Below are 14,728 nucleotides of genomic sequence, written 5' to 3' on the forward strand. Positions count from 1 at the left end.
GTGGCTGGGATCTTGCTCAGCCCCAGCATCAGGAAAGTGAAAGGAAGGTGGGAGTGGGGGGAGAAAGTAGCTTGACAAGGGAGAATATCTGTACTGGGATTGTCTTTGTAGAAGAGCAAGTGTGTGTGTGTGTGTGTGTGTGTGTGTGTGTGTGTAGGGGGGGGCACTCTCCCCAAGCAACCCCTGTACTATGGATGCCTCTCCCAGTAGGCCCACACACTGGCTTCCTTCTGAGAAACTTCCTGGCTTTGCCTTTTCTGTTTCATCCCTCCTGCCTTCTGCAGATTTCTTAACTCCAAAAGCTAAGGCATTTTCTCCAGCGTGTAAACAGTCTCCAGCCTTTGTTTAGATGAGAAAGAAATCCATGACCCCATAGAGCAACTACCTAATAAGGTGGCAGGTAGATGGGCAAAGAATGGAGGGTAGAGATCCTGGGGCTTTGTTCCCAAAGGCTGACACATGGGTTTCCAGAGACCCACACTCAGTCTTCTCCCAGCATAGGGGTCTTCTGCTTACTGGACAAACTTCTGGCCCTTTCATTGGTGATAGGAACTAAGTTAATCCCCTCCTTAGCCTCCCCAGGCTTCTAAGCCTGAGTTGTCCCTTCTCCAGGCTGAAGGGGAAGCTTTGGTCTCAGTTCAAGTGATATGAGGAGAAACTCAAGTTCAAGAATTTGAGTTTAAGTCTTCTCAGGCCCTGCTGAGGTGGGGCAAGAAAAGTGACCTTGAGGGACACATGTGTAGTGGGTGCCGAATTAAACTCCTCTGCTTGAGTAAGAGACCTTACTTTCCTGTGAGTATTTTGGAGGAAGAGTTATGTGGGAACTACAACTTAAAATCATCCCCCAAACTTCAAGTTCTTAGAATAGGAATTCCCATCATTTAAATTACCCTCTCAGAGTATATGGTAGAGGTTCTTGGAAGGCAGTTCAACTCCATCTTCTAGGTTACCCGGAGACCTGATCCAGGTTGCAGGACCTTCCTGGGAGCCATCAGGTCCCAGAAGACCTGGAGTTTATTTGGATGCATAGATCTACGGCTCTGGCCAGGTCTACCTCTTTGCACCTCAGTTTCCCTGTAGGAGGTACACAGGGTTTGGAAATGCTCTCCCTGCAGTTTGTGAAGAATAAAAAAATGCAGTCTAAAATTCTTGGCACTTAATAGGTGCTCATTAAAAGTTCGTTTCTTCCCCCATGTCCTGGAAGTAGGGGGCAGGCAGATTTTATTACTCCTAATGATGGATGAAGTGAGGTGGGTTTGTGGTGAGGTCCCAGAAGACCATATCTGAGTTCCCTAGATTTTTCCCATTGAAGCCCAAAGGTTACCAGATTCAGTTCTGTTAACCTTCTAAGGTAAGGGCTAGTGCAGAGGTGTTTAGTGTTCCGTTTAGAGGCCAATCTCCTATAATGGGGCTAACTGGGCTCTCTGAGAATCCCACTGTGATAGTCTGGGGAAAAGTGGCTCCTCCATTACTTAGACAAAAAGAAAGCTGTTAGTGCTGGGAACCCTGGCTTCTCCCAGGTCCCACTCACTGCTTTCCCTTGAAGGCCAAGGCCTTCAACATGCCTACCCAAGCAAAGTTCTAGCTACTCCCAGCCCTCCCTCTGGTTTACACAACAGCCCTGGGGCTCTCAGTTCTGCAGCTGGGTAAGGAGAGAGGGGAGTGTGGGAAGCATTGCACTCTGCAGCTTCAGTCTCCTAGTGCCCAAATGCTACTAACCAGTCCTGAAAGGAAGACTGTGAGGTGGTGCCCAGGCCCCATTTCTTCACAAGGTCTGGTGCATGGCTCTGTTTTTGTATTTATTTTATTTACCATTTTTGCATTGCTGGGGATCAAACCTAGGGCCTTCAATGCTAGGCAAGCACTCCATCACTGAGTTACATCTCCAGCTTGATCCTGTTCCTTTAAAAATCACCAATCTTGGGCTGGGGTTGTGGCTCAGTGGTAGAGCACTCACCTAGCATGTGAGAGGCCCTGGGTTACTTCTTCAGCACCACATTAAAATAAAACAACTAAAACAAAAAATATTTTTAAAACTGAACCTTACAAAAAATCACCAATCTCATCACATACTACTATCAAAAACTACTATCCTGTTCCCAAGTCCTTTCTTCCCACAATGGCTGCCTTTACTACCATGCAAAGGAATCCTGAGACTTCCTACACACCTGAACCCTCACACCCAGATGCTACTGCCAGCACCTTCCTAGGCTCTGGGGGCCAGTCCTAGGAGAAGAGAAGGGAAGAAACAGCCAGCCACTGCACGAGGAGAGAACAAGCCTCTTTGGTATCACCAGAAGGCAGCCGATCTGGGGCAGTCAGGAGGGCTGGCTTAGTGCATGGAAGTATTTAACAGGTTCATTGCCATTACTACCTAACAGGGTGTGAAAAGTAATATGAATGTGAAATACTGTGGGAAAATGGAGAGCTTCCAAAGCAGGCAGCGAGGCCCCTCCTCTGGATGGACCAGAATCCCTGCTGCCCCTTTGCTTCGCTCTAGGAGTCGCTGCTGCTGGCCAGGAACAGCAGAGAAAAAATGGGAAAAGAGAAAAGGGGCGGGGGGGGGGGGGTAGAGGGGCGGAGGCGGGGAATGGGGGAGTGTGAGCAGAGTCCACTAGAGCAGGAGATGGGGACCCAGCCGGCAGCATCTGGGAAAAACCTTAGTACAGCCCTGTTGGCTTCTTCCTCCTGGCTGCTAAGGTTGACACAGGAGGCTTCCTAGAGCTTCCCCTACTCCCACTTAATGTACAGAGCAAGATATGAGGGCAAAAACGGATCATGTAGAAAGGTCGAAAACGAGATTTTACTTATTTTATAAATCAATCCACTGGGAAAAGATGACCAGGGTTTGTTGGTGCTTCTGTAAGAGATGGAATTCAGGGTAGAATGCCGAGATCCCAGACTGATGGAAATTTTCTCCAGTCGACTCTAGATCTAGAGTGCACAATCCCGGCAAACCTGCCCACACTACGCCCTGCAGAAAAGGTCTAATAATACTCCTCGTGGTCTAATACCCATCTCTTCCAACACTGATGCGGGGGTTCAGACTTACCCACTTCCCCAGCCTCAAAAATTCCTAGTCCCAGGCAACAGGGGGAGCTAGACCGCCCAGCCCAACTCTTCCTCTGCTCCGGGTGAGGTGCCCAAGTGACTTTGGGTGAGGACAAGATCTCCCAGAAGAAAGCCCGGCAGGGGTGCTGATCTCCCTGGGTGCAGGACGAAATTACACCTCCCCACTCTGGTGCAGAGCGGAATTACACCTCCCCACCCTTAGCTCTCCTGGATTTCTCCTCCGCATTCCAGACGCGCTCTGCGAGGCCAAGTGACTACTCCGCACTCAGGGCCTTCCGGTCCAGAGAAGTACCGTGAGGCCAGGGCAGCAGAGATGCTAATGCCATTTCACCGGGTAGACACCAGAGCATTAGTTTGGCGAGATACGAGTTTGGAAACGCTTGTCCTCGCTCTCCCACATTTTCTGCTTACAGAGCCGATACCAAGACAAAACAGCAGGTCTGTCTTTTTAGAACATTTCCGAAAACCAGACCGCATCGGAACAGCCAGGTGAGGACGATGCTGGTTGCAGATGGTGCAGAAGTTTTGAAAACAGCATGTTTTCTACCTCACAGATTGGATTCTGAGGAGTACGCAACGATTGGTGGCCAGTCACAGGGTGTTCTAGTGCAAATAACTCAATGTTCTAATCGTAAATCAAAGCTCCAAGGCCTACTTTTCCAAGGGGCACTGTACAAAAAGGAAGTGTGTGTGTGTGTGTGTGTGTGTGTGTGTGTGTGTGTGTGTTGCGCGCACGCGCGCGTACAGTGATCAGGAACGAACGCTCCCGCGGAGGGGAGCATAGGAAGGAACCGTGAGGATGCTGAGGTCAAGTCTGCAGAATAAAGTTCTCGTGTGTCCTGAGATTCCGACGCCTGTCGTCGAGGCCTGAGCCCCCGAAGTTGCACCTGGCGCTCCTCATGTCAGGGAGTACGAAGAATCGAATGCGCCGCTCAAGAGCCAGTGGGTGCCGGCGGCCGTGGCCTCCTCGGAGGGCGGAAGCAGCGGAACGGGGACTCGCAGCTTCTCCCCCAGGCTCTGCGCGCCTCCGAACTCTGCGCCTGAGGCCTGGCCGCTGCCGGGCCAAACCTCCTTTCTTTCCTTCCTTCCCCAGTGAGCTCACTTCCTCTCGGTGCAGTCGGCCGGAGCCGGATACTGGCCCAGAGGCTGCGGCGGGGCGCGTGGGGGCCTTCTCTGCGGCCCTCTCCCGCCTAGGGCGCTTCTTGGGAAGTGAAAGAGTTTTCTTACTAAGGAAAAGGGAAGTGGAAATCTCCGAAATGAAAGGAAATGGCTTCTTTCGTGGCCAAATTAAGAGCGCGGACTTGACGGCAAGGGAGGCCGAGGCGATTCATCTAGATGCCCTCCTAGATTAAGGCCCAGCATCTGCGTCTCTTTCCCTTCCTTCCTTTCCCCCCCTTTCTCCCCCGCCCCATTTCCCCTTGCTTCTCACTTTTGTTCACTTGTGTTTTAAAAATTCATATACAGGCACATTTAAAAAGCAATTTCGCATTTTAAAGTCGGCAGCAGCAGAGGGAGAATTACAAATAGGATTGGATTTAATTAGCTGGTAATGCTCCTCTCATGCCCTATAATTAAACAGAAATTCTAGTGGTGCTTCAGGGTCCACAAGTGATTATTACAAGCATATTTTACATTAAAACTCTGTCCCCCGGGGTGTAATACAGGATCTGGCTCCATTTATTCTGAGTTCGAACCTGAGTATTGAGGATGGGACACTGTTCCCCAGCAGTGGAAGGGTGGCTTATTGGTGGCTGTCTTTGGTTTCCTTAGCTGATTTTAATTTTTGTCCTGTTGTGTTTCTAAGGCCCGAGGAAAGACAACTGATAGCTCTTGAAGCCATTCTGTATCTGGCTGGGGTACCCGCAGCCTCAGACCCCACTGAAGCACCGCCCCCCCCCCAATTTTTTTTTTTTTTTAAGCTTGAATTCGTGCAAAACCTAGAGACACTTGGGTGATTTCTTATCATTCACAAAAGAGGCACATTCAGGTAGCGCCCACAGCGGCAGCGGATCTGTTTTGGATGCCCTTCAAGGGACTGCAGTGGCCTATGGAGATGCAGAAGCTCATTTCGCAGCTAAGCAATCCTTGTGCTCTTCCGGATTCACCTTTCTCCATCTACCAACCTCCCTCCTCTTGTGATTCCTTGTGAATTCACCAGGTCAGTTCCCTAACGGGCCACAATCTCTCTCCAGCCAGGAACAGGACCTACCAGAAACCGTACCCAGAGGGCACACCCTGGCACCCAGCAGTCCGGGTCGTTTCCTATCCCGCCTTTGCAGCTTGACAATCTCCAGGCTTTAAGCAAAGCACGTGCCCGTGTTGTCACCAGATCCACCATCGCTTTTGATGAGAGCTGCTTCCTTTTTGGAAACATTATTCCCTTTCCCTCCCCGGAGGGAAGAATCTATTCTCCTGGGCTGGCTTAGAAAAATAATAACCAAGACAAAGTATCTGTGGTGTGAAAACACCGGGCCTCTAACAGCTGTCTTGGAGTGCAGTAAAAAGCTTTCAGGAAATGGCGGAGATAGGAGATAGGCCTGTTCAATTAACCGACCCCCAGATTGTCATTTCTCTGGCTACCTTCCCCCCCGACACACACACACTTGGCCCTCATGCTCCCCCCCCCCAAAAAAAAACATTTCTTGCTGATACTTCCTCTTTATGCCTCTGTGTTTCTTAAAGAGATACCTGGAACTGACTACGCAAGAAGGGGAGAGGAGCCCATGACCCACAATTTCACTAATTAGACCAGGTACCAGGAGCATGTATAGACCTCAGCCTTCTCAACTGCAGAGAAGTGTTACACCACTCTTAAATTCAACACTTTAAACACAAAAAATTCTTTTGTATTCATATGCATGCACACATATATATTCAGGTATATATATAATACATGTAATATATGTATGTATATAGATAGATATTTCTATGCAAGATGCAGATGGGAAGAACTGCACTCTACCACTGAGTTACATCCTGGTTCACATTTAAATTTCTCAAGATGCCCTCTTTAGTTGGTTCCTGGAAGGCCAGTCTTCCCTTCTGGAATGAAGCGACCTCCAGGGTGGAAAGCAAAGGGGGTGGGTAGGTCTTCTGAACACAGCCACCATCCAAGTCCACTCATGGTCACATGATTCATTAGGATCCTTAATCCTCATGAGAGCACTAGCATCAGACCCTCTGACCCTGCCAGTGAAACCCCATAAAACCAGCCAAGAGGCTGGCCAACATATGCACACATTAATTAGAGTGACATGAGTCTTTGGCTTCTAGTCTGATGAACAGATCCAGGGCTGCAGGGGGCAGAGGGTCCCTTCCACCTGTCAAATACCCTTTGGTTGCACCAAGGCATCAGTTAAACACAGTTGGTGATCTGCAAGCTAACCCTCTTTGGAAGATAGCTTAACCTCAGTAACTAAGGCTGAACTCTGGCAGTGCGTCCCTGAAAGAGGCAGGCAGAAATCTACTCAAGGGAGGAAACAAGAATAAACTTTGAGCTTTTGTTATTACTACTCTAGTATTATGAAACAGGGGTGAGGGAAAAGCTCAAAATGAAAGAGAAATTTTTGGTATTAATGGAAGGCATGGATATTTAGTATCCCTCTATTCTGGCCTGAAGTGGAATAATGGCTATAGTCCACCCAGAAGCTGAAAGCACATCCAGCACCATTTACAAGGATACTGAGGGTCATGGTGAGGAGATGTGTGGATTTGGGCCAACTTAACCACAATTCTGGCTGTGAACCAGAGAACAGAACTGCCTGTATCCCCTGCAAGGGACTCTGTGCATGGATGGCACTTTTCCTATAGAATGTTTTTGCTTCTCCATCCATATCTAACTCCTACATGGGGGGCAGTCAGGATAAGCCACTATCTAGGCTATGAGCAAGACCCCTAATCCTTTCCCAGGGCCTCACTGATGTAAATGGAAGTGTTACTGCTCTGTATATGAAACAATCATCCACTGGCTTTATTTTCATCTCTTGTTGAATTGGGAAGGAAAAAAATGCCTGAGAGGTCTTTCAAGTCTAAACATACTTATTACACTGAAGAATTTATCTCAGTTATTTTATAATAAATATGTATTTCCCAGTCCTTCTCCCTTCCATTTTTAACCCATACAAATTAACTACAGACAAGAACATAGCAAATCCTTTTATAATAAGAGAAAATTTATTCCTGATTTATTTGCTATAAAACAATTTAGTCCTTTTCAATTTGAGTTGTGAGTTGGGGTGCAGCTCAGTGGTAGAGCACATGTTTAACATGTGCAGGGCTCTAAGTTCAGTCTCCAGCTCCAAATACCAACAGAAAAGCAAAAGCAAGACCAATTTGTGTTGCAAGGAGACAGCACACCAAAAAATAAGCCACATCCCCACAATTCTGGATAGAATTTGACAACCCCAATCTTTCTGCTTCTGTCTCTCCCCACCTGCTCCCACCTTTTTCTTTTGACCTCAGTCATGGAGAAAACGCAGTCCAACCTGAAACCTTAGGGATCACTTGTTCTGCATGTACCCTCCTGTTTTTTTTCCCCAGATATTTTAAATTACAACCAGGAGGCACCTTATCCCAAGAACAGATCCTATTTGGTGTTAACCTCATCAAAACTTCTAGAGATGTCTTCTATTATGCTCACCCTCATCAGCAGAACAGATATAACCAGAGTAACCTATATCATTCTGGAACCTTAGAGATGTTACGCCTATTTGCTTTTCCATGTATTAGGAAGCTCTGACATAATAAGAAATGCATAAGATGCATAAGAAATGAATAACAATGAGGGAAGTAACTGGAAAGACTTTTTACACACACATTTTTTAGATAGTAGATATTAAACACTTTTAGACACAATGTCTCATATTGAGGTAGAAGATCAAGATGTCATCTACTAAAAAAATGGGATTGAAAACATGTAATAAACTGTTTTCTTCAATGGGTCATAAATTGAAAAGTGCACTAGAAAATAATATTTGTAGGTAGAAGTATAAAATGTTAGGTGAGTCAAAATGCACTCTACTGCTGTCTTTTTTCATCTTCTCAAGTGGGATGACAGGCCAGTTTTTGAAAGCCATTTGCTCCTCCTATTAAGTCACAGGAAGACAGACTTGCAAGGCTGAAGCCTAATTTCCACGTGGAAAGGCAAAGCTAGAACACCACTGCAAAGAATTGACACTTCTAATAGATGTTTCAAAATGGACAAGTTCTTTTACAAAGAGAACAAGACCCTCACCTAGAAATGGCTGCCTTTCAGAGATCTTCCCCTGCACCTACATCCTCTAAAACCTCTCAGGAGAAGGGAACACTTTACCCCTTTCCTAAGGCTCTCATTGAATGTAAGTTCTTTTTTATGCAAATACTATTCAGGAAATGTCATGTTCTAAATCTAAATTTTAAAACAAAGTGATTAAAAGTATCATTACTAAGGGTAATGACAAAAACTCAGAAATACAAGGGATCCACCAAGCATGGAGTTGATCCACTCCACTTCTAGGTCATTAAATAGCCTTGGGATGCCCAAAACATGTTAAGTTAGAACTACTGTGTTCTTCAAGAAATATGCAAATAAACAAATCTACCCTGCCAAGGACACAGCTTTGTGGCTCACACTGATGTTTATGTCTCCTGCAGTATTTCCTGTTGCAAAGACCCTACTAGTAAACAGCTTAAACCACTCTCATGGCAAAGGTCAAATTGCAAAATGAAAGGGACTATTAAAAGCTGTCTTACTTAAAGTTATGGTATGTAGGAAACTACCGTGGGGAATCATCTCTGCTCTATTCATCTGTGTTAATAAACAGATCCTGCCCCAAACACAACAGGTCATCTTTTCCCCACAAAAGCAGGTGGGAGCCTATGTGATTTCCACAGGGTCCTCGATTGTATTGGAAGCTGGGAGCTTTTTCAGAGAGTGACCAGGACAAAGAATGGGTCCGTGTTTGTGGGAACCAAGACGGTGGTGATGGGGGAAACAGTGGAGCTGGAAGGAAATGAAAGGGATTTGAAAGAGCCCTTGGTTTCTCCAGCTGTTTGTAGAAGCTGGAACATATGGTGCCAGGGTTTTTCAAAGATGACAAAGGATAGACAGTAAAGGCCCCCACCCCCAAAGAATGCCTTCAGTCAAATAAAGATATGTCTTCAGACTGGAGACTTTTCTCCTTCCACAAGGAATGAGCAGAGATCACTTAGAACCAATTCTCATCCTTCAGTAAAACTAACGGGGTGATTATGGAGGCAACAGAGGAAGTCAAGGTGTTTGTGCTAAAAACAGAACAAAAAACAACAAAACAAAGCAACAATAACAAAACGCTTCAAAATCGGCCCTGCAGTGGGAATATCCGAACGGGTTCTTCATGTTTCGCGTTTTATAGACCGTCTTTTCCCTAAAGGATATACTTTCATTAGGTCATAAATGCTCCAACAGATGAGAGGAAAAGAGGTGTGTGTGTGTGTGTGTGTTCACGTGCGCGCTGAGTCTGGCGGTGCAGATGTGCGGATGGGATTGTGGGGCTAGTGCAGTCCTGGCGCTGCGTTGCGTGCCAGCCACTCCCGCGGGCAGGGACCAGGGACCACGAATTGAGGCCGCCCTCAGTGAGACTTCGTAGCGCTTCTGCCTCGCGTCTTAGTTTTTAGGATTTCCTTGGGTTCTGCGGAAACTTCTAACTGCCCCAAATCTAGGCGTTTACTTGCCTAAAGGTTACAAAAAGGGGGGCGGGGGTGGAGCGTGCTTTCTTCAAGCGTTTGTAAAAAAGATTAACTCGGGGTAGTTTATTAGTTTGGTCCTCAGTGCTTGAGCCTGCGTGGGAGGAAAATGGGTTGTTTGACGACTTTCACTTCTTTCCGCATCCTCGTTCTCGGATTGGAAAAGTTTACCTCCTCCAACACCCAAGAGGCCCAACTGGAGGCTGTAAGAGATGAATGACCTTCATCTCCCCACTCCCTGCTTCGGACCCGAGAGGACTTTGCAGATAGGGAATCGTCCTGTCTCCCTAGGCACCTTGGTGTCTTTCAACACTTTTCTCAAAGTGAGTCCGGGTTAGGCAACCAGCATCAATTGGCTGCCTCTGTTGAGTCCTGGAGAAAGTTGGACTCCATAGCACTGATTCACTCTTAAAAATTTGTAGCAGTTTAAAAATTATTGCAAAATGTCACTCAAATTAAATATTGTCTCTCTAGGCCAGATTAGCAAAAATGCGTGTATACTCTATTTTTAAATCACACATGAAATGCGGAGAAAATGTTTCAGTAGGGATCTTCACGCGACAGAGAGAACTGGAGCAATAATGAGCTCCCCCACCCCAGGCTAAATTTTGTTTCTAGAGAAAGCATTGGTATCAAGGACGTGTTTTAAAGGCAAGCGGATCTCTGTCGTTTAAACCTAACCACAGTTCGTAGTTCATGGCATACTACCTTTGACACCGTATATTCCCCTGCTCATCTCAGGCTGCCCTGGCAGGGACGCCCCAAGAGAATTTACTTCTAGAAATGGAAACAAAACAACCAACCCAGTCTCCTTCGTAAGAGAGAACTCCAAGATGGACTGCTAGAGAAAGGCTTTTTGACCCCCATGGAAATTAGTCATATTGACAGACGCGCAGGGAAGGTAAATTACCCCGCGCGCTGACGTTATGCAGAAGCGCGCCGGTTCCTACCCTGCCACGTCGCCGAGGGGGCCAGAGGTTCCCGGTTCTTTCCCCCAGATTCCGAACAAGCCTCACTTTGCTTCTCTGCACTTGGGATTTCAACGTGAAGACGATGGAGAGAGCAGTGATAAGGTGCTACAGAGGAAAGGGCTCGGAGAGGGGGTGGAGAGGAAAAGACATATGTTATGCTGTACGGCCAAGGCTCCAGCAAACTAAAGAACCACGGAGAAAACGTGCTAAGTCCGTAGGGGAGGGAAAAGGGGAGGAGGCACGGAAGGAGAGGACCACGCGGTTCCCGGAGCCCAGGCTGCCACTTGGGAGGTCCGGGCCCCAACGCAGTCTGGGCCAACCGTCCCCCCGGGAGGATCGAGGCTCGGGCGGGGTCACAATTACACCTCCGCTCCAGGCGAGGACTTAAAACCAAGTGGCGGGGACTGCAGTCTGGAAGCAAGGCCCTGCGGTCATCAGAGGGGGGCCAGGCCCGTGCACAGGAACCTTTTACAAGGCATGTGGGTACAAGGAAAAAAAAAAAAAAAAAAAAAAAATCAAAATAAACTACTTTCATCCAGCATGGGCAGTTTAAATAAAAGCTGCTTTCTAGAGGAGGCGAGCGGGAGTTTTGAAATTCACTGTGTGTTTTGTTTTTGTAAAAAGAGTTTTGCGGTTCAATCTGATAACTGAGGGGGGAGTTATGAGGGAAATCACTGCCAGACTTTTTAGTAGGGGCAAAGGGCTGTAACAAGGAGTTCACGGGTTCTTCCCAAATCAGGTCGTGTCCCAGGACTGCAAGCAACGGCTTGCATCCACACAACTTACTACATAAACCGGAGAATACTTGCGTGACCGGATTGCTGTTGACATAATACAGGGTCTAGTGGTCCCATATCTTTTAAAATTAAGTATGGGGAAGGGGCAAATTGGAAAGCGTCAAAAGTGTGGCATCTGATTTTTACTAAAGATTGGACCGGAGTTTTTCTCCAAGAGTAAAGACCTGGGTCAGGACGCAAAGAGAAGGCCAGATTCCCCGATGGCGGCAGTGTGGGGCCCTAGTCTAGCCTAGGCTCAAAGGAAGGGAGAGACCAACAGTCCGGCACAGCCCTAAGGTGGGGAAGACGACTGCCCCTCTAGGTACCGCCCGGGAGGTGGGGGAAGGTGGGCAGGACCTTGGCCTGACATCTGAGGTATTTTTAGCTCCTCTCGGTTCCTTAGGAGCTCTTTTGTGAACCAAACCGAAGCTCTCCCTACTGCCTCATCCGGAGAGTGTGGGAGTAGGCTGGAGAAGGCTGCAAGGGTATTTTGAAGGAGGGGGAAATTGTTAATTTTAAAATTTAAACAAAACAAAACTCTCTTCTGGATTTCTCTCCTGTGTTTGGCCTGCAGGAAACACGCCACGATCCACAGTTAAGAGGACCAGGGGGGCAGGGATGGGTGGGGCCTAGAAATCCACTTGGAATCTAGGTGCCGCACGCGCGGGTTCTTCTCTTTTCATCCGCTCTCTACAGGCCGCTGCAGCTCCCGGGAGCGGATCTTGGAAGCTTAGAGTGGGAAACTGGGGAAGCGGAGGAACCTAGGTTACCTCCGAGGAAGCAGGGGCCTTGGGCATTTCTTTATTAAGTTACTTTTTGAATAAAAGTTTAAAATAAATCCAAATGTTTCTGCAACAGTTTCCAACCCCGTGTCTCCAGGATTGCAAGACTCGGGATCCAGACTGGCAAACCTCAAGTAGGTGAATATTAATGTGGAAACCTGGGTCTCGGTGCACCCTCTTTAACCTTGACGAGACCCAAGTTCAGTCTCCTGGCTCAGATCATAGCCTGAATTTCATTAACTCCCCCTCTTCGCATCCCGAACTCGATGGGCCCCCGCAGGCTCCTGGGACCCACCTTCGCATCATTTCCCAACACCAAAGCCTCTCCTCCTGGGCTCCTTGCTGCCCTTCGAAAGTACCCAGGCCAGCCGGTCGGCCCTCTGCGGGGAGGACGGGTGGCTAGAGTCAGGCCCGGGTACTCTCTGTTTTCGCCCTTGTCCCCCCTTCCCTGCCCCCAGCTTCTCCGGATCTCTGAGCTGGAGCGTTTGGCTGTTGCAGTCCATCCCAGTTCCCGGGGTGCTCTGGAGAAGGCCCCGCGTCCCGGATGTCGCGCCCCTACCCACGGATTGCCTTGGGGGGGGCCCTCGATGCTGAGTCGTCGGCGTGGCGCTCTGAGGCGGTCGAACAGGAGCCGTCAGGCCCACCATATCTACGCTCCTAGTAGCCGGATCGAAGATGCTCAAAGGAGGAGGAAGTGCAGAGAAAAAGAGGCGGTGGGTGAGGGGGAACCCTAACATATACGCACTCCTCAAACCAGCTTTAGGGTTGGACAGTTTCAGTTTCACACGAAGAGACCTCGAGTATCTGGAGAAGGTTTTTGAAGACGTTTAGGAGGAAGGGTGAGTTTTCTGCTGAGAAACTCAATCTGCCATACAGTAGCGGCCCCATCTGGGATCTGTCACTGCTGACAGCACCACAGGGCACAGCCGTGATCTTCTGCACAGACTGCACTCCCCGAAATACCCTCCTTAATCAAAGGATGTCTGCGCGCCGGAGCTCAGCTGACCGCGCCAGGAGCAGAACGGCCGGTGGATTCCACCCCGAGCCCGCCCCCTCCCCACGCACACAGCCACGGCCCCGATGGTCTTCTCAGAACATTAATTAAAAGCGGAAAGAGACAGAGGCTGATGTCATTGCTCTCAGAAGATCATAAACGTAAAGAGTCATCCTGTGAGAATCCCTGAAAATGACTTTAATGAATAATTTCAGAGACAGTTATGGCTTTGGGTGATTACGGAGAGAATATGAAAACCAGATTTGCAAAGAGAAGGCGATGGTCAGACGGCCTGGCCGCCACTTTCCCCCATTAAAACCGCACCGACTTTCCTTCTCCCCAAGTAGTAGTTACACATTTAGGTTGCGTTTTCAGGTTTTCTTTTTTAAGAACAAAAGAAGCAAACATAACCTTTAACCCCACCCCAAACCCCCAACACCCCCCCCCCCCGTTTCTGCCTTTATCCTAAAGACTGAAATATCGGCTCCTGGCAATGATAATAACAACCCACTTTATATGGAAGGCGATAGTGCACTGGCACCAGTGACCATTGACTTCCATTTCTTTCTTCTTCTTCTTTTTCTTCTTCTTCTTTTTTTTTTTTTTTAAACAAGAGACAGATTTACTGCCCTCTTAATTTAGAATAAAATATTTTTGGCCTTTTCTTTAGACAATGTACTTAACTAAGGTTGAAAGCTCTCTGCTCCTGAGTAAGTGCACTGTTTGTTCTAATCATTTCAGTTGGTGGGGCAACAAACAACAGAGGACCAAATGACCTGCCTCTAACAGAAGAATCTGCATGACTCCCTGACTCCTTAGTTCTAGGTCACCAAGATATTGAAAGATGATTTTGTGCAATATCAAGAAATGCTATTTTGAAATACTCCATCATGGTCATAGAGAAACATGGGTTGATTGGGTCTGATGGCTTGTAAAGGCTTGAGCATTAAAAACACTATTTGAAAAAAAAACACTAGTTAGGAAAACAGTTGGGTTATTGGTTGGGTGAGAGGTCTGGTGATACCATTTAATCTTTTACATTAATGGGTTAACTGTTGCAAATTTATCTTCTTTCCTTGGGAATATAAACTGAGACTCTCTGGACCTGTGACCCATGACATCCATTCCATTGAATGCAAATTTTAAAAAATCTATACTATGAGCAAGAAAGTACTATAGGCACAGTGATGTGGATTTTCTTGTATTTGTGTGGTCTGACTAATTCGGAAAACTGGCTATTTGTCTGAGTCCACCATTAAGGCAGATGGTGGACAATCCACTTGCCAGCACTGTAGAAAACTGTATGCTGTGTAGCCATTGCCGGACCCCTTTCTCTCTAGAAGCACAGAGAAGCCAGGGTCCTCCAGTCTTAAGGATATAGTTGTCTAAATGTCTCATTCCCTATCCCCAGCCCCCAAATACAAAGCTCAA

The 14,728-nt window shown here is 47.5% G+C and overlaps 1 protein-coding gene across 1 annotated transcript in view; it reads right to left on the minus strand.

Annotated features, from left to right (window-relative positions):
• The window catches only part of LOC306662168 (uncharacterized protein), a gene marked incomplete at its 3' end in the record, with an annotated part of 40,995 nt that extends 27,077 nt beyond the window's left edge, over window positions 1–13,918 (minus strand). Inside the window, exon 1 of the mRNA XM_079141727.1 lies at window positions 12,867–13,918. Within this exon, the coding sequence (XP_078997853.1) occupies window positions 12,867–13,040 (174 nt within the window). The 5' untranslated portion in view covers window positions 13,041–13,918. The remainder of the gene's footprint in view (window positions 1–12,866) is intronic.
• Between the last annotated feature and the right edge of the window lie 810 nt (window positions 13,919–14,728).

This window comes from Sciurus vulgaris, assembly GCF_902686455.1.
Source record: "Sciurus vulgaris genome assembly, chromosome: 5".
Lineage (NCBI taxonomy): Eukaryota > Metazoa > Chordata > Mammalia > Rodentia > Sciuridae > Sciurus > Sciurus vulgaris.